Consider the following 22,150-nt stretch of genomic DNA (forward strand, 5'->3'; position numbering starts at 1 on the left):
CTTCAATGAGTTTCCACTAGTCCTAAATTTTCATACTCATTAATGCTAATATGTCATGCTGTCATCCTAGGGAAAGAAATTTAATGCTGTAAGAATCTCTAGTCTTCCCCCACCCCCAAGACAGGGTTTTTTCCTGTGTAAAAGTACAGTCTTATTTTAAATTAAACATTAAATCTATTTAAGGTAAGTCAGAATCCATATATTAGATGTTTAAAAGCAATGCAAAATGGCTGCATTATATTACTCACTTTGAAGGAAGCTGTCAGGTATAGTATATTATCATAGTTAAGTTTTTTTGTGAAATTAGTAATTTTATTATTTTTAAGTGTGGCCTGTGTGTGTGTGTGTGTGTGTGTGTGTGTGTGTGTGTGTGTGTGGTAACTTCATGTGTGACTTCAGGTGTTCACAGATTCCAAAAGAGGGTATTGGGTTCCCTGGAGCTATGTCTATGGGGGGACTGAACTCAGGTCTTGTGTAAGAGCAGCAAGTGCTCTTAACTGAGCTATCACATTTCCTCTTTCAACATTTAACATAGCCTACAGTTTCCTCTTTTAACAAATACAGATACCTACTATGTGACAGGTACTTACTAACCATGGCAGCCAAAGAGATGAGCAGATCATTTTAATTTAAAATTGAAGGTAATTTATTTTATGTGTATGGGTGTTTTGTCTGCATGTGTATCTGTGCACCGCTTAATTGCTGAGCCATCTCTCCAGCCCTTAATCTTATTTTGACACATAATAAAATAATGTTTGTGCTAGGTGAAGTCTCAGATATATGACTGTACAGCCGATGTTTGATATAAGCCAGCAGATAATTTAATAAACATGCATTGTGATTTAATGTACACAAAGATGTTCACTATCTTTGCCTGAAAATTAAATTGAAGATTATAGGTATGTCAGTGTAGTCTGTTAGAGGCTAAGTTTGTATTTTTTTCCTCTTCTTAGGAAAATGCCTCAGATTGTTTAGGGCAGCTCTATCTACCTTAGCACAGTGGGACAGCATACCCTGTGCTCAGGGGCTGACTTGGTATTAGTAAGTATTGGGGGAGGGCAGCCACAAAGACTCTGAGCTTTAAGAAACAAATATGACAGTGGTCTGGGCCTCTGTGGAGTTAGATAGACCTTCTGGTTCCAAAGTTTTTATTTTTATTTTTTATTTTTATTCAGTCTTGAACAGCCCACTTGAAAATGCCTGGGAATATCTGAGGACCTTCCTTATTAGGACTTTGGAGGCTGACCTGAGTCTCCTGGGGATTTATGAAGAGGGCTGCTCAGGTGGCCATGGCAGGCTCAAGGAGGCCAGTGCTCCTAGCTCCACAACATCATCCCATGCCAGCTGTGCCTGTAACCCTGGCTGGTGACGAAGAACATGGTGCCTTCTGGCTCCCAGACCAGTGAGGGTCACTCTGGCACTCAAGAGACAAAGTCCCATGGAGCAGATTAAGTGGTAGGGACCTCAACATTTGTGCACTGTACAGGAAGTGTCAATGTCATTTATAAACATTTAAATTATATTTAATGTATGTGTGTGTGCACACACGCGCGCGCACCACGGCATGCTTGTGGAGGTCAGAGAACAACTTTTTCAGATCTTGGCTCTCTTCCTTCACCATGTCAGTCAGGGAAATTGAACTCAGGTGAGGTTTGGCTTACCCACGGAGCCATCTCCCTGGTGCCATGTATCCATCTTTTTTGAGCTGAGTATGGCAGCATATACCTGTAGTCACAGCACTCAGGAGCTAGAGGCAGAAGAATCAGGATTCATGGTCTTCATATGTTTTGAAGCCAACCAGTTGTGATTCTTAATGCTGATGAAGGGATCTAGGATTGCCTGGTATTTCTTGGAGCGATTATCTAGATTATGGTAATCGAGTCCACCATGCTATGACCTGGAGTTCTATCTAGACTGAGTAACAGGGAGGATGTGAGCTAAGCATCAACACTCATCCATCTCCACTTCCTGTGTCTGCACTGTGACCAGACATCTGTCCCTGCTGCCAATGCCTTCCCCAGCACCTTCAAACTGTGAGCCAAAACAGATCCTTTCTCCCGTAAGTTGTTTCTGTCAGCTATTTAGTCACAACCCTGAGAAAAGAAATTACTAGTGGACTATATAAGACCTTGTCTCAAAAACACAAAATCTCAGCCTGGTTTTTCATTCCACACCCAGAGGGGTTCCAGGTGCTGCTCATGATTTTCGGTGTCTGGCATGGCTTGCCCTTCCCTCACTGTTGGGCGTGGACACTGCTCTACAAGCAGGGATCAAGGTGTAGGACTCGACCCCACCTTCTCTAAGCCCACCCAGGCAAGTGGAGGGACTTACATCCCAGCAATTTCAACTCCAAGTTGACTATTAGATGTGCGCTGTGTTAACATCACGTTTTCTCCTTCGGGTGACTCTTGGCCTCCGCCATTTTGTTCCCTCCCTGGCAACACAGTTTCCCCTCTCCTCATCCACCCCATCTCTCTAGAGAAAGGTGAATCTTCCCTATGAGCTCAGACAGAAGCACTAGCCAGTTAGCTAGTCAGATGACTGTCTCCTTCCAGCCCATTTGTATCTGTTGTTAGGTATCAAAGAAATCCAGGACAAAGGGCTAACTGAGGTGTCCATTAACATATCAGCGTGGATGCTGGCCACCAAGTCCTCAGCAACACCTGGCTGACATAGAGTCGTCCTGTTTGGTACACTCCACCCCTACCCTAAACCTCTCCAGCCTCCGGGCTTTGCTTCCCTTCCCGAAGCTCCTCTGGTTCCTATATGACCCAGCCCTTTCGGCATTATTGGTTCTAATGACTCTCATCTACTCTCTTTGCTCCTCCTCTTCCTCACCCCCCCCCACATCCCAGTTCAGTCTGGACTCTTCCAGATGCCTCTGCCTATGCACTCCCTCATAGCTACAGTAAACCTTCTCAACCACACCTTGGAGCAGTCATGCCCTCCTTTTTCATTCATCGGCTACCCATGTTCTCCAGCCTCACATTTTCCAAGTGAGTTTTCTCTACAAAGGCAGCCATCCTCCTAAGAGGGTTCTCACCTCCTGCTGGAACAGTTGCTATGCCAACTCCCTTCCCTTTCACTGAGCATCAAATTTTTGAAAAAGTCTGTCTAGATAAGGGCAAGTTATTTTTGTTAGTTGTTTATTTAACTGACACTGGTAATACCCACAGACATTTCCCATGTGTCTCTACGTGTGTAGTTGGAGGTCAAAGGCTCACACCCTGGACCACTGCGGTAGAGCAGGGTCCACACCCAGTAAGGACAAGAGGGCAAGCCACACCAGACACTGAAGAAACCAAGAGGAATGATTTGCATTTGATAATGGAAAGTGATATGTTCATAGATTTTAGGATCAGGACACAGATTTCTGGGTGCCAGTCTTCTGCCTCCAAGCCATGGTGGGGCTGCAGGGTGAATCTGGCACATGGCTGGGGAGCCTGATGGTGTTCACAATCACTCAACTACACTGGAGACCCAGATCTTGGATGGGGTCTGCGATCAATTTCTCCAATTGTGGATATTACTTCTTGGTTTCTAGAAGCCACAGAGGTTTCAGAAGCCCCATAACCATGGGACCCCTCCTGAAGGAGAGGCTGCAGGTTTCCAGGCCTGTCCGGTATTCATCTGTTGACATGTTTCCCAGGGCTCTGTGGGGTTGTGAGCCCCTGGGTTATGGTAGCATGTCTGTAGACAAAGCGGGTATGCATGAGGGGGACTTGGAATGAGTGAGGAGCTGAGTTCTATGGGTAGGATTGCAAAGATGTCCAGTGCTCACCTCCCATCAGGGAGCAGTCTGTGGCTTAGCACATTTTGTGCTGCTATAATGAAACACCTGTGTCCATATATTTTTACGCAGTTTACACAGTTCTGAAGTCTCAGGTCAAGTCTGTGGTAGGTTTATTGCCATGACAGAGTCCCACACTTATTGTCATGGCAGAGTCTATTTCCAAGATGGTACCTTGAACATTAAATCCTTTCAGAGAAAAAAGCTGTCCTCAAAAAGGGACCAATCTTCCTCTGGAAATCCTTTTATAATGGTGTCATTCTATTCATGAGATAGAATTCTCATGGCCTGAACGACACCCGAAGGTCCCACTTCCTAACACATGAATTTTGGGTGACACACACAGACAATAGCAGGCCAGAAACCTCCAAGCTGCTGTTGAGGTGTAGCAAATGATTGCTCAATGATTTCTCAGCATTCAGTTTAGCGTCAGGATAGACACCAGCGCCTGTCTACATCACCGAATTGATTATTCAAGGAGTGACAGCAATAGAGTCTTCTAGGAACTTTTTCTCTCTGTTACTGGAAAGTTTGAAAAAATTCTCTTAGGCCTATCTCAGAATGCCCACATTAGAAAGAGGGTGGGACCCAACAAATTAGTTTAAAAGCAGTATGTGCTCTAGAAAACCAGACTTGCATTTTTGTACTTCCATGCAGTCATGACACCTCACCACCAGAGGGCACCATCTGGCTGTGCTTCACCTGTCATCACTGTTCAGCTTCCTTAAAGGCCTGTCACAGGTGTCTGGACTGCTAATGTCCCAGTTCACAAATGCCCTCATGTTTGGACTATGTTGGGCAAGTCCTTGCCTAACTGTGGAGCCAGAATGTTTCTACGGAGGTAGAACCTACTTGCCAGCACTTGTTTGGAATGGAAAAGAAATGAACAAAACAAAACGAAAACATTGGCATTGGAATCAGAAATAGGCATGGTGCTCTATTAGAAGTCAGGACTCTGTGAAAGATGGGAGGTAGCTCCCCTGCGTCCATCGCTTTCCTTCACCTTCCCCGACAACCCCTGCTTCCTTCCACTGTGGGCAGGGTCCCCTGGCTGTCCTGAGAGACTCCTTCCTTTCCCTGCCCCATGCTCCCTCCAAACACTTCCCCTTTAAAATGTCAAATAAGGTATAATTAACATACAAGTGTACCTACTGGAAGTGTTAGACATGTTGTAAGTTTGATGGATTTTGACAAAAGTAGACACCACTCCATTGACTTAAAAAAAAAAATCAGTGTAGCTTTCATTATTCTGAATTTATAATTCCTGTCTCATGTAATAGTCAAGATTATTCTGATAAATAGACCAGAGTTATAACAGCAGGAAACATTGTAAATATCTCACATAACATTAAAGTCTAAATATTTTTCCTACATCATGCAAAGAATTATTGGTCAGACTATAATTGCATTTCAGAGAATCAGCTTATATCCGCCAGCAACTCCTGCTGCAGTTAGTATTTCACTGGGCACTCAGTGATAAGTAGTTTGACTAAATAAAAACTTAAAATGCATACTTAATGCTAGTCACAGAGTTCTGCTGGATTTTGCAGTTCTTATGGCTGACTTCTGCAGGTTGTTGTGGACTCTTGGGTGTGGTTGGGCGAGTCAGGCCCCAGCAAATGTTTACAGCTAGGAGGATCAGGACATCCACAGGTGTGGCTGTCGGGTATGAGGTACTCAGGTTTGAACAGCAGGTTGGAGGAAATTTTAGGTTTCTTTCTTCTTGCTGTTTTAGGACACAGATACTCGGAGTGCGTCTCTAGAAGTGCGTTCTGGGCAGGAGAGATAGTTCAATTGGTAAAGCCCTCTTCTCACAAGTGTGAGGGTCTGAGTTCAATCCCCGAGAACCCATGTTAAAAAAAAAAAAAAAAAAAAAAAAAGCCAGGCAACAGCCCGTGCCTGTCATCCCAGCAGCGGAGAGGTGGGGACCGGAGGGTCCCTGGGGCTTGCTGGCTAATCACTCTGGCCAAATTGGTGAGCTCCAGATTCAGTGAGAGGAAAGGGTGATAATACTCATTGCATCCTCTCCTCCCTGCGCCTGAGTTTTCTTGTCTGAGACACTCAGACCCCAGAGGAGGCTTATAGAACCCTAGGCAAGCCTGCCAGGGACCTCCCTGATTACACAGGTCTTTATTCCTGCCTGCAGGACTTTGTGGGGATTTTATATGGGTTTCGTGAAAGGACAGATCAAGTTTTTAGAAATGACTAAAAATCACATCCATTAAATTCTACGTTTGTTTAGTTTAATTCTGCTGTTATTGAAGACTTGGCCGTAAGCACAGTGCTTTACTTACTCAACACACATTTTATTGGGTATTTAAAATGCCCTGGGGCCTGGATGCTCAACATTCATTGTGAACAGGTCAAAACCCTGCCTTTTCCACAGCAGAATAGATGAAGACAGAGCAAGGGGAAACCAGAGCCACAGTGAGTGATACCAGGACAACCTCTAGATAGCATGGCTGCGAAATGCCGATTGAGGAACAGGCACCTGAATAGAGGTGTGAACGGAACAAGTTGGTGGATTAGTCTGTGGCAAAACACTCGAGACTGCACTTTATGAAAAAAGAAAAGGTTTACATTTATTTGAGACAGAGTCTCACAGAGCCGAAGATGACCTTAAAGGCTCGATCCTCTTGACTTCGCCTCCCAAGAGCTGGGATTACAGGCATAAACCACACCCAACCGAAAAGGGTTTATTTATTTGCTTTTTAAACTCACAGTTCCAGGGCCCAAACATCTGGGATCAGTTGGGCCCCCCTGTTCAGCCTCTTATGAGGAACCCTTTGGCTGGGACATAGCAGGGCAGAGACGGAAGAGGGAAAGGGCTGCATGTGGAAGGGACTGCTGCACGCGAGGGGTAGCCTCACCCTTTAACAGCTTGCTGTCTTCAGAGAGAGAAGCAACTAGCACCTACGGGAGCAGCGGCCTGTAAGAACCAATCACCTTCCGGTATCAGGTGCAGGATCCGCCCCCTCTTACACTGCCACACAGGGGCCCTTCCAGAGCACCTGCTGCTGGGGACACCCTTGGATCATTACCAAGACATGGCAGTATCTGAGGGACCGGGGAATCGACAAACGCAAAGGCTCTTGTTGGGAGGGGCCGTGGTGGGTTGGAGGGATCACGGCTTCTCTGTGGAGAAAGCAGGGAGCAATATGGGAGGCTGGGGTAGTCACCAGGAGCCTCTTGCTGTTGGCTGGGAACAGACAGAAGAGGCCTGAGCAGAGGTCGGCCAAGCTTGCATAGAGACCTGGCATGCATGCATAGAGACAGGCTGAGTGCACCAGGCGGTTTGCATTAGATGAGGGGGAGCAAGTACAAGAGATAGCTTCCGGTTTCCTGCTGAAGACTCCGATGCGGAGACATAGACGCCTTGAAGGAGCTGTATAATCTGGGAGTGACCGTTGTTTCCCAATTCCGGCTTCAGCACACTCTCAGAGCAGGCCCCCACACACCTTGTTCTCTTTACTTACTGAGTGTGCCAACTGACAAGATCCCCTGTCCCCTCATGACGGTCCTGTCACCCTGTCCTATGATAGATAAACTGCAGCTCAGAGGCTGGGACATCTGTCCCGTCACAATCTCCAGGTGTTGGCCTTAGGGCAAAAGGTCTCAGAGACAGGCAGGAAACAGAGTGGGGGTGTGGTTAGGAGGCAGAGGAGGCTGTGCACCAGGGCAGTCAGTCTTAGAACTTTGGTTCTGACATTGCAGATAATACGTAGGCAGTTGCGTTATTTTTGAACTGGAAGTCTGCAGAAAAGGAAAACCAGGGCTGAGAAGGGCCCTTTCCAGCTCCTCCCTCCCTCTTCCTCTTCTCCCTCCCTCTCCCAACTCTCTCTCTTTAGAAAAGTTTTATCATACAGCCCAGAGATTCGCCTGCCTCTGCCTCCCGAGTGCTGGGATTAAAGGCGTGTGCCACCAACACCCAGCTTCTATATAAACTTCTTACCTGCTGCCCTGGGCATCTCTGAGGCCATCTCTAGGGATGCAGTCACTATGGATTCAGTTGCTGATAACAGAATGTGACCCTCTGTCCCTTCTGTTAGCCAATCCCCCTAGTCACTCCAGGACCATGACAGCACTGTGATGCTGCCATCCCTATTCTTATGGGAAGGGATCAGAGCAGGAGCCTTTGGCTCATCCTCGGTGACTAAAGATGCCCACTGAGTCAGCAACATGAAAATGAGACCCCAGTCTTGCCATGAGGAATCTGGAACATTTTGGAGTTGAGGGGGACATCTTGGCTCTGCACCTGGGAGACAATTATTCTTCCAGCTGCCTGCTTACAGGCATTGGGGAGTGTGTGACCTTTTCTTGGCAGAAGCAGGAAGAATTTTGGGGGTTGTTGTGCAGGTTTAAGGATACTTCAAAGGACAGAGATAAGGACTTGAGGAGGAAGGAGGGGATGGCTGGGTAGTCTGCCACTGCCACCCACATCTCCCACCTCTCAGTATAAGGGATTAATGTGATTGGACGGAAGGCCCAGTGGCTGGGACCAGTAACAGGACAGGTATGTATAAAGACCCTGGACTTGGTCCAGCAGGACTGCCTGGGCCATGTGAGACCAGAGCCATCCCAGCCCCAGCCTCAGGCCTGGGTCCTCAGAAAGCTGAGGATGGATGGCTCCACTGCAGTATCCTCCTGGAGGACAGCAGACAGGGCCAGTGTCCCCTGAGAGGCTTGTGAGCCATCGACTGTCACTCTAGAGGAAAAGGGAAGAAGGTGTGTGGGTTTGTCTTGTTTGGAAGTGAGGTGCTCCCCGGGCTTCCTGGATGACAGATGGTCTTCCCCCTCTCCCTGTGTGTGTGTGTGTTGTGTGTGACTTGGGTGCCATTGTTTTAGCATTTGCTTGAAGTTGAGAAACATGGGTGATGGAGTGAGGTGGGATGTGCATTTGTTGGTGCTGTAGTGACCAATGCTCTCAGGTCGTCATTGCAGCAGCTCCGTGAGGGAGCATCACATAGCACCATCTCCCAGAGGCTGCGTCTCCTGGCCAGTGGGGTGATGCTAGGAGCTCCCACTTTTAGACCAGATGTGGCACAGCTCAGACTGGATCTAGATTTGTGACTTCATTTGCAGCACAAGTCACACTCTGTGTGTTTTTCCCACTTTAAGTGTCCGTGCTCAGTGAACTTTTTACCTATATCATCTTGGTGTCATACATGTCACCATTGTCACACTTAGGCTGCATTCCATTCCTCCACCCACCCACAAAAGAAGTTTCATATCCATTAGCAGCCTTCCTGCTTACTACCCTTACCATCCCCTCCCTGCTGCTGCTGGGCTCTGCACAGGTTTGCCTATTCTAGCTTTTTCTGCAAACTGAATTATAGACCATACAGCCCTTCATTCTGCCTCCTTTCACTTAGCCAGATACTCTTAAGGTTTATCTGTGCTGTAACACAAAACATGTCCTTAGATTCTTTAATTGCCAAAAGCTGTTCCTTTGTATGAATGCCACACATTTTATTTAGGTGTTCATCAGTTGATGATTGCACAGTTTTCCTACTTTTTAATTATGAACAAGTCTGCTATGGATATTTGTATGTGTGCATGTACGTTATAGGTCCTACCCGAAACATACAGGAAATTAATAAGTTGTAGTTACCTTAAGTGTATGCTCTTGAGATAGTAACTGTCACTGCTGGCAAACATTCTTCCAGGTGTCACTCCAATTCTAGCCTAAAAAAAAAAAAAAAAAAGAAAGAAAGAAAGAAAGAAAGAAAAAGGAAAAAAAATGATGTAAACATTTGCCTCGAGAAAGCCCATCTTTCTCAGTCTTCATGGATCCTGGGAGAGGGAGATGTCAGCTCCTGACAGGAGTTTCACAGGACACCGCTATGCTTTGAGTATGAAAAATCCCCAGAGGCTCATGTGTTTGAACACTCGGTACCCAGCTGGTGGTGCTGTCTTGGGACATGGGGCCTAGCTGGAGGAAGTGAGTCTTGGGTAGATGGGGTGTAAGGGTCAAATGCTCCACTTCTGTCTGAACACTTTGCTTCTTGGTCAACTGCAATGTGAAAAACCAACTGCTGCTGTGTTCCTACCGTGATGGGACTGACTGTGTCCCCTATATCCACAAGCCAAGAGAAATTGTTCTACAGTTGCTTCTCAGATATCTGGGCACTGTGATGAGGAGAGTAATACAGATACTGAGAGCCCCCTGTGTGCCACACATAGGGTATGAGATGTGTCTACAGGACAATTTCTGGGCCTGTGGGGGAGGGTGTGGGTGTAGGTACAGATGCATAGGTGTTTTGTATGCATATATGCATCTTGTAATTTTACTATTATGAAAGCATTTTTACTATAAATGCAAGCAAATAAATTAATGAATATATATGTTTCTACTGCTGGGGACACTTGAGCCCAGGTGTTATGGAATATTCCTTTACACTGTGTGAAGAAATGTCACTGTGATTGGTTTTATAAAAGCTAAGCAGCCAATAGCTGGGCAGGATTTTCTGGGCAGAGAGAACGTTGGGAGGAAGAAGGTGGAGATCCCATGAGATGTAGAGCAAGCAGGATGGGCACTGTGGAGATGAGGTAAAAAAAAGCACAAGGCAGAAAGTAAACTAATAGACATTGGTTAATTTAAGTTATAAGAGCTGGTTAGAAACAAGCCTAAGCTAAGGCCGAGCTTTCATAATAAGTCGTCTCCATGTTGTGATTTGGGAGCTGGCTGGTGGAACAGAGAAAGACTGGATATACCCAGGATTTAGGTATAGTTATCTAAAGTCATGTAAAGGGGCCCCACATTCCCCAGGTAGTAGCTCTCCTGCTGAATGGCTCAGAGGTTCCAGTTGCTGTGAGTCCAGAATCATTACTGCCGTGAGCCTGCCAGGACTCTCCTCACTCATGTACAGAATTCAGACAGTGTCGGGTCCTACAGTGCCAATGCCATGGGATGGGCCAGTCTCAAGAGGGTCCTTGATCCTTAAGTGCGGACTAGTTCTTCTGGGCCTTCTCTGACTTTTAATACAGGACGCCTGAGAACCTTATTTGTATCTCCTTTCCGAGGGGGCCTGAAGTTGTCTGTGATTTTGACTTTGATAGTAGTATAAGTATGGATTTAATAAATCTCACCAAAAACATCAATGAACCTGGCTGGGCAGTGGTGGCGCACGCCTTTAATCCCAGCACTGGGGAGGCAGAGGCAGGTGGATCTCTGTGACTTAGAGACCAGCCTGGTCTACAAGAGCTAGTTCCAGGACAGCCTCCAAAGCCACAGAGAAACCCTGGCTCAAACCTCCTCCCCCCCCCCCAAAAAAAAACCCAAAGCCCATCAAGGAACCACTGACAACTAAGAACAGGACGTCTGCTTTGCAAGCTATTGTAGAAGATGAAAGCGGGCACAGTCACCCAAGGGGGAAAGAAAAGAAAAGGAGGAAAGAAAACAAGGAAGCTTGAAAAAGATTCCCAAAGTTAAATGAGAAAATCAGCTTAAGCAATGACAATAAATCTGAACCGTCAGGGCCTCCTCACTGAAAGTCAGAATTTCTTCAATCTTTACAGACACGTTTGTAAAAGCATCGGTAATTCTAGCGCTTGGGAGGTGGAGGCAGGGCGATCAGGAGTTCAAGGTCAGCTTTGGTGACCTTGTGAGTTTGAGGTTAGCCTCGGCTACATGAGACCCTGGCTCAAATCAAACAACCACTCCAAATCACTCCAAATCAACCCTCCAAAACCCTGACAAAGCAAAACAAGATAAGACAAAATAGCTGGGCAATCCTAGCACTTGGGAGGCAGAGGCAGGTAGATAGCTATGAATTAGAGGCCAGCCTGGTCTACATATCCAGTTGCAGCCAACCAAAGTTACATCATGAGACTTTCTCTCAAAACATTGTAAGATAAAACAGATCTGACAATGTCCATGTCTGAAAAAATTGAACTGAGAGTTAGGGTTAAGGAGTGTGAAACCCAAAACAAAGGAATTCTCCCTGAAGTGACTGTCACCAGATCTTTAGACAAGACACAAATCTTACTTTATTTTGGTGTTTGTTTTGTGTTTGCAGACAGAGTTGTTATATATTCAAGGTTGGCTTTGAATTCACTTTGTAGCCCAGGCTGGCCTTGAACATGTGGTAATCCTCCTGCCTCAGTCTCTCAAGTTCTGGGATTACAGGTGTGTACCAGGCTTAAATCTTTGTCAGTTTTCAGGTTGTGAGAACTGGGTATTGTTTGTTACCATATCATAACATCATACATTCTTTCTAAAACACATGTTAGTATCAAATATTCATTACCATTAACATTAAAATACAAGTCAAAATATAAAAAAAATCTCAAAATTAGAGTTTATTTTTCCAACATCATTATGAGTCTTCAGTAGACCAAAATTAATGGAAAAAAGATTGAGACGTATAATCCAAAAGGCAAAATTCATCAGATATTTGCAGAATTCCCCTAAATATGCATTAATTTTATTTTCAAAGTATCCCGTTACACAATGGATGAAAACAGAAATGGGTAGTTAAACGAGGTGTGAGTACTGAGACCGCATGCCATGAACAACAACACAAGAAGCCACAGTGAAACCAGCCCTGACCAGCTGAGGTAGGGGAGTGAGGCTGCCACAGGCCCACATTCTTGATGTGGATACAGCCTCACTCAGAAATAAACGCTCAACCAAGCACACAGATAAAAATACAGAGCCGGTGCTAAGTGTTATGGCCCATGTTGATTGACAGCTTGACAACCTAGGAGATAAGCATAGCCATAAGGATCATCTAGATTAGCGAGGCCTCTGCGTGTGCCTGTGAGGGATCAACTGAATTGCGTTGGTTGGGGCGGGAACGCTGAACAAAGAGGAAGCTTCTCCACTCTTCCGCTTCCTGTCTGAGGGTCAGTGTGACCCACTGCTTCAGGGGTCTGTACCACAATTTCCCTGCCATGACAGACTGTACTCACAAACCATGAGCCAGAACAAACTCTTCCTTAAATGACTTTTGTTAGTTATGCATTGCAGCCTCTGTTTCTGATGTCTGGACCTAATGCCTCAGTGAGAACTTCCACTCCCTGGGAGGAGGAGGGGCAGGGGGAGGAGTAAGAGGAAGAGGAAGAGAGACATGAGTTAGCTTGCTGTCTGTCTCACCATATGGTATCCTCTGTCATGTCACAATGAAGAAAGAAGGCCCCAGATAGATACTATTGCTATGTTCGTGGACTTTCCAGATTGGAACAATGAGCTAAATAAATCTCTACTCTTTATAGAGTATAACTCTGCTTTATAAAGCAAAACACTGCTCAGGTGTTCCGTTACAGTGGTATGCACCCTGACCAATTCTCCCTTCTAATATACTTTTCTCAAACTCGAGTGTGGGCTACTCTATTGCTTTGACTGGGAGCTCTTCTCAAGGCTCTGATTGTGTCTAGACATTGTGCCTCTGCTGATCTTCACCCCCCCACTCCCAGCCTGTGACCTCTCCAGCACAGACAGCTCCTTTTCCCACCACCTGCTCTGAAGGGTGTGCGAAGCAAGTGCTGGGAACCACTCATTTGGCTGGGGACCTAGAAATATCTATCTCTAGCATTTCATCACACCCACGCCTCTGTACTACCGAATTCCACTTTTCAGAATTCCACTCTCAAGTGGGTTTGATTGCCTGGGTCTCTGCTCCGGATATTTTGGGAGCCCAAGGTCAGGTTTCTGGGCCCAATCCTGCTTCTGCCTTTGGTAGCTGTACACCCTGGACCAGGCAGGTTTGGGAATGACATCTTCATTGTGCACCCTGACTCCCTTCATATTTGAGGGCTTCAACAAAGGGTTTCCAAAATTTGTTGAAACTCTGGTCTAGGTTTCTTTGCACTGGTGTGTGTGTGTGTGTGTGTGTGTGAGTGTGTATGCACCAGAGGCCACAGGATGTTAGGTGTTCCACTCTGTCATGAAGTTCAGTGAGGATCTTTCACTGAAACTGAAGCTAGACTGGTAGTCAGCAAACCCCAGTGATCCTCCTGCCTCAGTTCTTGGCAGGGACAGAGTTACAAGTCTGAGTGAGGTCATGAGTGGCTTTTTAGTTGGGTGCTGGACATTGTGCAGCAAGTGCTCTTTCTGGTGGTGGGTGCCCTGCCTTTTTCCCGGACCTGCAGATAGATTTTGAAGGTCTATTCTTTGACTGTTCTGAAAGCATGTATGAACACCATACCTCACTTGCCTTATATGTTCACACCCTGAGAGCTTCTACAGAGGGTGTCCTCTGGGACAACCAGGAGGCCTGAGACCTTCTAGAACCTAGAACTTTCTGCTTCTCTGCTGCACTTTGGATCACCCCACCCAACTGGCCCTGCACAGGGGTGTCTAACACTGTCAAGGGTCAGAGGACCAGGACTCCAGCCAGCCCCATCACTGGGGCCATGTCTCCAGATACTGGCAGTTACTGTCTTCTTCCATGTGGGTGAGAAGCAACGTGAGATGGAATGCTGGGAACCAGGGAGGAGGATAGGAAGCTTCAAGCTCTTGGGCTATATCACTAAGGAATACCTGAGCCTTCCAAGCGTTTCCAGTTACTTACTGAATGTTTGTCAACCATTCTTGGTTTCTAGCACAATTCCCAGGGATGGCACTTCTCTGTTGCTACTAAGGAGGCAGACCCAGGGCTTTAAGTTTACATTAGTTACCTACTTCCTTGTTCTGACAAAATACCAGAGGAGAGAAGAAGTTTGATTTGGACTTACAGATTACACACACTGCCCCTCACGGGCTTTAGGGAACGGTCAGGAAGTAGAGATGAATGTTGGTTCCTAGCTCACTTTCTCCCTTAGTATGTGCATGCATGTGTCTGTGTGTGTTCATGTGCCAGAGTGGTGTTGGTTCCCCTGGAGCTGGAGTCACAGGAAAGCCCCCTGATATTGGTGTTGAGAATCAGACTCTAGTCCTCTGCAAGAATAATACACATTCTTAACCAAGGAGCCATCAGACCAGCTCAGACCAGTTTTATTCTATCTAGAGCCCCAGCCTGTGTGTGGGTTATCCCACCTCACGTAACCAATCTAGAAACTCCTTTACAGACATGCCCAGCGGCTGATTTCCTAAGCAGTTCTATAACAGATCCCACTAAGTTGACAACATTAACCATCACAGGACAACAGTTGTCTAGTAACATCTAGGACCCATGCCAACAGGTTGAGGGTCTGGCCTCATTGATGAGGGTTGATATTGCCAACTGTGGGCGTTGCCTATTGTTTGGGGATAACACATGGAAGGAAGGCAACATAGGAGGACAGTGTTTGTAGCAATGACTCATGAGTACTTATCTGTCCTCAGTTACTGGCTGCCTCCAGGATGATCATTGAAAAGGCCCCTTTGTCTCTAGCGGTAATTCCCTGGATCACAGAATTCCTGGCCCCTTCTGTCTGGGTTGGAGAAGAAGCATCTGAACCATCACCACCAAAGCCAAAGTCTGACCTCCTGCCTATCTCTTGCCACCGGCAAGGCTCTGGCCTCTGCCTCCTCTGTTAAGGGGTGCCTGTAGTGAGATATCTACCTTACCCCCACCTGCTGCACTGACCACACCCATTGGGGCAAGGGGACAGGTGTGGGTGTGACATGGGGGGACTAGGTCTGGAGTCTGGAACCCCAGCTCTCTCGCTTACTTCCTGGTTGGAGACAGAGAGCATCCTTGGGACAGGAACCTGTGGCGGTCATCTGTTTCTAGTGTAAGTGATTTCTCCCCGAATAAACATCCATCAGCATATTGTTTCCCAGATTCTTATTTACCAGGCTTTAGGTGCCCACCTACACAGCAAGCTGAGGCACTTGTGCAGTCTGGATACTACAACCCTTACCCTGCCTGACACTGGTACTGGGTCTCTAGCCATAGACTTGGGAGCGAGACAGATGAAGGAAGGCAGCCACACCCATGACTGGTCAGTTGACCCCCCCCCAGGAGGGGATTGGGAATGTCCCCTAGGGTCCTGGAAATTGAGAAGATAGGAAGGGCTCCAGCTGTCTTCAGCTGGGTTGCATCTTATTGTGTTGGCCATCCAGATCTGTGAGAACCTGCTGCTGGGGGGCCACCTAGGAGTCAACAAGGTCATGGACCTGGGTGGCCATAGAAAGACCAGGTGTTACCAGGTATTTCAGCCCTTCCCCCCAGTGGCAATTGTCTCCTGGAACTCTTAGGAACTCTTAGGAACTCATGCTGATTCCATGACACAGGACCACACACATTCCCAATCCACCTGGTAAAGTGATGTCACCAAGGTTTTTATTTTTTTTATTCTTTCCCCCAGGTCTTGTTCCGTAGGCCTGGCTGGCCAGGGACTTATTCTGTACACCAGGCTGGACTCAGTCTTGTGACAATTCTCTTGCTTCTCCAGTGCTGGGCATACAGGAGTGTGCCACTACACTCGGTTTTGGTGAGGTGGGGGGGCTCTTTATGGCTCTGCTTTCCTCTAAGGGGTCAGACATCAGGGAAGCTGGCACAGTTGTGTCTTTGAATGGAGGATGTGGTGAGATTACCACTGAATTATTTAAAAGTTTCCTTCTGATTTCAGGAAAAGAGATTCTAATCTAAATTATATTCATGAATTCCAAATCATTATTCATAATTTCACACTCAAAGCTTTGGAGCTGTGATTGTTAACAGGCTTCCCTACAAAACACACCTCACAGTGTGCATGTAAAATCTGGCCATTCCTGCTCATTCTGAGAGGTGTGTGGCCTAAGGTTCCATCTGGCCACTGCAGTCCTTACGGGGCGGGGGCTGCCCACCCAAGACTTGGAAGCAAGTCTATAAAAGAGGCTTATAGATGGCAATTTGAAAATCCCACAGGGCACACAGAAACTTCACCGCTGAGACAGAGGGCAAATTTAGAACATTTTTTTCTCACAGCAGGGAGCAGGAGGGATGGAACTGGGGACCAACTTCAGTTTAACTTCTGACATCAGTTTCCCAGGTGCTGGGCAGACCTGGCAGTTAGTTATCCTGCTATGGTCCACATGGCCAGCCCAGTCCCTAGAGACTGCCTTCAGTGGATCGAAAAATAGATAGGGGCAGGAATCTGCATTTACCAGGTTCCCCAAGGGATTTCCACAGTTGGGGATCTGACTGACAGATTTATTTGGAGGCAAATGACTTGTCTTCACATTCTCTCTCTCTTTCTCTCTGCTCAGCCTAATTTTTGAAATAAAAAGCAATGAATAAATAAAGACAATTTTCAAGATGTTCATGGAATGGCTTTTTTTTTTTTTTTTTTTTTTTATTTTTTCAACTAGTTAGGACAAAAACATTACAATGGTTGGCTTCTTTCATTTAGTTACATAAATAAAATTTTTATAAATATCTCTTTATAAACAATATAAATAGCTTTACAACATAAATACATTTATGCATGACGTGAATTTACAAACAGCAATGTTTTACAGCTGGTTTTGTCAGTCACTTTAAAAACTGTCCCTTGTCATCAAGTCGGTGTAGGAGTGTGTGTTTCATGTATATAATATATATATAATATATAACTTTTTATTTTTCATTTTCAAAAAAAAACCCCAAACAATAAAATCATACCCTCCCCTCCCCAAATAATAATAAAACAGCTGGTGTTGTGTATTGCCAGTACCAGGAGGAAAAAAATAAAGAGAAATGTAAAAGCCACATTGCGTTGGAGGTGTTTCCAGATGCTGGAGGCGGATGACCAGGGATGACCTCAGTGTTCGGAGCAGTTCCCAATCCTGAAACACAAAGTGGACACAGGACACTCAGTTCTGACCTCTCAACTGAGAAAGTCCAGCCCACAGGGGCATTCTAGAACCTTTCCCCATTTCTTACAGTAGCACAAAGCATAGCGCTTGTACCTTTGATCTACACGTCCTTGATTGGCACTGGCTGGCCCAGCACAGGTAGAACCATAATGTCTGCCAGCCCGCCCCCACCTCCTACTGCCCCAAGCTCTAACTACAGGCTTTGCACTCAGCAGTGGGTGAGGAATAGTGGGGCCATTTCCCAGCTCATTTTTGCTATAAGACAAAACTCCAGGCAGTTTCTTTCATCTGGCCATGTAGGTGCAGAGAAAAGAATATATCAGTGTGTGTGTGTGTGTGTGTGTGTGTGTGTGTGTGTGTGTGTGTGTGTGTATCCTGTTCTGGGCTCAAATCCTTGCTTGGATTTGACTTCCTGGATGGCCCTGAGTAGCTTTGAGCTCACCCATAAAATGGATAATAGCCACCTCTCAGAGCTGGCGCTGGGATTCAACAAAAGGCCACACATTAAGCACCGGCAGTGTCTGGGTCACAGCTTCCAAGCAGCAAAGAGCACCTCCTTTCCTAGCTAGCTTTGTCTCAGAAACTGGTTACTTCAAGGTCTGCTTCTGCAGCAGGCAAACTAGTGTCTAACAATAGCCCAGGCAAATGGACAACCATGTTGGATTGGTGGGTTTGAAGGACAGTAAGGTGTTAAGTACTGTACCCAGTCCCTATTACTGGCTGTGCAAGTGCTCTGTGTTCTGAAAAAAAAAAAAAAAGGCAGACATGCAGGACCATCTTAAATGGCAGCATTCACAAAGGGACCTTGCTGTAATGGTCTGGGCAATTCTCCCTAACTCATTTGTCTGTTTCAAGTGTGATGCTCTTGGGGCCCAGAGGCAAAGTGTCTGTTGAGGCCTTGGCCACACCTGAGTCTCTGTCAATAGTATAATCAAAACCTATAACCATCAGCGACAGTCATTATGATGGTGCTTGGAGCCAAAGTCAACCTCTGAGTTGGAGATGTGGTCACAGGCTTGGCAGTTTTTATCAGAATGAAGAACAAGCCCTGAGCTCTTCCTTAAGGACAGGTGTTCTCACTGATCTGCTCCACCAGGAGAATGCAAGCTTTGGAAGGGTGATCTCGCTGCCCTCTCACTGGGCATGGGATAGAGAAGGCTAAGGCTGTTCATTTATGCCAAGATAGCTTGTAGGATGCTGCCGACCTCCCCTGGTCAAAGGGGGTGCAGACACCTTAATTGTCTTGACTTTTTCCCTCTTTAGCATTTCTCACCACCCTGTGCCCACAGATGCCCAAAACTAAAACCCAAGGCATCTTCAGAGAAGCTCATCCCAGGCACTCATCCATTGAGAGGTTCACTAACTCCAAAGTCTATTCTTGGCACTTGAACCAAAAACTGAAAACCTAAGTCCTCAGACTTCATCTCTTAGGTATTCATATAGAAGAGAGCAAACAGCATCACAATGGCAGCTTCAAGGCTTGCCCACAGGTACCAGAGTCAGTTCTCTCCTTCAACGAAGGACAGTAGAGATCCCGACAGCCTGCAGAACGGGGGCAAAGTGTGAGACCTGCTCCAGACTGGGCGTAGAGAGAAGAGTGCCCGCTGAGGTCTAGAGCCAGGGCGCTTGGTGAACTGGGGCATGTATTTCTCTGCTCATTATTTCACTATTCCTTTCTGGGTATGATGTGGGTTCTCGAGGGTCTGTTAAGTTATTCACAAATTAGTATGGGACACAAAACGAGTTCATAAAGTGCTGCTCTTCTGTGAAGGTCTCTCATGCTGTGAAAAAGGGCTCTTGCTACACACTGGGGAGATGTCCCTGTTTCCTGTAGGGAAAATCTGGCCACTGGCCCCTGGGTTGGGGAGAGCAGCCTCCTCACCCCTGAGGTGAGACAGACAAGATACGGCAGCTGGTAAGAGCCAAAGCTAGGAAGCAGTAGTCAACGGTTATCTAAGTGAGGCTCTGTCTTTCACATCAGCAGGGATGGAGATGAGGAGATTCGTAGTTAAGTCACAGAGTAGCCTCAGATGGGGATGTTGGTAAGATGAAAGTTTCCATGCTGAGTGGAGGGATGGGGGGACATGGTTGGTAAAGAACTCATTTAGGATATACTGAGTTTGAAGTTAGAGCAAGAAATAAGACTTAGCTTGTTTCTTTGCTTCTCTTGAAATAGGGTCACAAGCCCCAAGGTTCATCTCGGGAGCCCCAGGGCTGCAGCATCAGGACCCTGGATAGACCAGTTTGCCCACAGTTGGGTTTAGAGCAGGGGTAAGATTCAGAATGCCCCAGGCAGAGGAGCAGGCACAGCTGCATGCCTGCTTCACTTCAGGGCTCAGAAAGGTGTCTTGGCGCTTGATGTCCTGGCTGCCTGCAGAGCTGACAGAGCGCCTTTCCCTGGTCTTCTCCCAGGATCTCTCTAACAATTTCCCAGTTGGCTGAGTTGAGGCTAACATTGCTAGCTGGTCTGTAGTCCAGTGTGGGGACTGGGCCTACATAAGCCTGTTTCTGCTTTTCTAGAGGAAGCCAGATGGCCCTTTAAGCTGAACCCGATCCCTGACCTTGCCCATGTACTCTGACCACTTCATTTTCTTAATCTGTAAAACGGGATAAGTGACGTAACAGGCAATTGTTTAGCTTACACTTGATCCCATGCCCGGATTGGTTGGGGGAAGGTCACAGAACACAAGGGTCAAGGAGACCAAACAACCTGCTCTAGGTGGTAATAGGTTCTCCCTGGTGCAGAGAGAGGCGATCTGTGAACGTCCCATGGTATTACTCACCGCCGCCAGGGGTCGCTGCACTAACATCCCAGACCGCTCATGGAGCCGATCCGGTCCAGCTTGAGGCCAAAGCAGCCTTTGGACAAGCCCTTCTTGTTGCCGCCTTTGTATTTGCGCGCGTTAGGGTGCTCGTGCAGAAGGCGGGCCCAAGCAGCCCGGGACTTGGTGTCTACGCGCAGGTCCCGGAGCAGTCGCGATCGGTCTCCCTTGAGATTGGCGCCCCCCGCCGCCTGGAGTCTTGTCACCCTTTTTCTGATTGCCGCCGGCTGCCTGGGGCTCAGCCAGCTCCTCCCCCAGGAGGGGTTCGCGGGACCTGTCCGAGAAAAGAGTGGGCGGGTGAAAGAGTGCACGGATGAGGCGCAGGTGACTTTTGCTAGCCTCAGAGTGGCGTGACCCTCTCCAGCCGTGAGCTCATCCCCACAGTTGTGGGACAGCCCAATCCGGCATCCACCTGCCACGCAGTCCTTGCTCCTGCTCCTTTGGGGGGTGGGGGGCTTGCCCTTCCTATGCCGCTTGTCCTGTTGGGCACATTGGGGCACGGGAGACGTGCATGGCATTCTCCCGAAGCCGAGGAATAAATCAGAGAAGTCCTAGCTTTGAGGGCACAAGTCCGAGGGATCTGCCTTTCTGGGCTCTCTGCTCCCTCCTGCGCGCCGCATCCTCCCACGCCCCTCACAAGCCCAGCGTCCCCGCAAGAGCACCCACCTTCGGTGGCGTCCCGGGCTTGGCTTCGGAGGGCCGGAGTGAGAGTAGCGTGAGCAGCAGGGCACAGGCGATCAGCTGGGAGAGGTGCATGGTGCCGATGGGGCCGAGGGGTACAGACGGTCTGCAGCCGGGACGGCCGGTGAGCAGTCGGACAGGCGGATGCGGAGCAGGCTGGCTAGGCGAGCGCAGGTCCCACTGCTGCAGGGCGCCGGCTGGGTGCGCTCTGAGTCCGTGGCTCGGCTGGTGCCTTTATAATCCAACCTGCCGCTGATGTCATCTTCCCGCCCACCGGGCCGCCAGGGCCAATGGCACAGCGCACGCGGCCGAATCGACGGCCGGGAGGGGGGCGCGGGGGCTCCCCCTTCTGCCCCCACCCACATCCCACCTCCAAAGGATCCCGAGGCTCGGCGGGCTGCGCTCAGAGCCACAAAGCGGCGCGCACAAGGGAACTCCTTTTGTAGAATGCGCTCGCTCTGGGCTTCTAGGCGTCCAGTGCACTGTGTACCGACCGACTGGGTCCTCACTGCGCGCACTGGTATGCATGTTCCTGGTATGCATGTGTACTACTCTTGCAGGTGCAAAGGCTTAGAAGAAATGTCGCTTATGCAAAATTACACAGGTAGAAAGTTGGTGCAGCCCGAAATCCAAGTAGACCGCCCTGTTTCCTAACTCTTCGCTAAAGCCTGGCTCGTGCTAGTGTGGTTTGAAGCGCTGACCTCCTCCCCACAAGGCTCTTACACTGGGAAGGCAGAGGATGGAGTCTAGCGATTCCCAGTGGGAGAGCTTGCCGGCTGTAGCTGAAAAGGGGAAGTGTTAGCCTACAGTATCAACCAGTACTCACAAGAGCGAAGATGTCATCAATCTACGTGTATGAGCCAGGAGGGTGTGGAGGGGTGTTTAAGGGGGCATTGGGAGGCTAGGAGGCAGATGTCCTTCCTTCAATGGTGTACTGACTCAGCCTGCAGGCGGGGATGTCCACTTTAGTGTCCTGAACACCATAGGAAACTATAGGCAGTACTGGGGTTTTGCCCGGCTCCAAGCCTTGACAGGTCATTATGGCCTTTGAGTTTCAGACTGCAGAGAATTGTTTTCTTGCTATGGAGACCAGGCCATTTATCCCTGCTGCATACAATTTCTCTCCTTGGCCTGGAATCTTGGTCCCTCAGA

General features: G+C 47.7%; 1 protein-coding gene across 1 annotated transcript; it reads right to left on the reverse strand.

The window, feature by feature from the left end:
* Nucleotides 1-17,242: 17,242 nt before the first annotated feature.
* Nppc (natriuretic peptide C) lies at nt 17,243-21,266 on the reverse strand. The gene is given in 5 exon segments (XM_051190684.1): nt 17,243-17,465; nt 20,279-20,505; nt 20,507-20,572; nt 20,574-20,591; nt 20,984-21,266. Coding segments are annotated over 4 exon segments (381 nt in total). The 5' UTR covers nt 21,074-21,266; the 3' UTR covers nt 17,243-17,465; nt 20,279-20,298.
* Between the last annotated feature and the right edge of the window lie 884 nt (nt 21,267-22,150).

This window comes from Phodopus roborovskii, unplaced genomic scaffold, assembly GCF_943737965.1.
Source record: "Phodopus roborovskii unplaced genomic scaffold, PHOROB, whole genome shotgun sequence".
Lineage (NCBI taxonomy): Eukaryota > Metazoa > Chordata > Mammalia > Rodentia > Cricetidae > Phodopus > Phodopus roborovskii.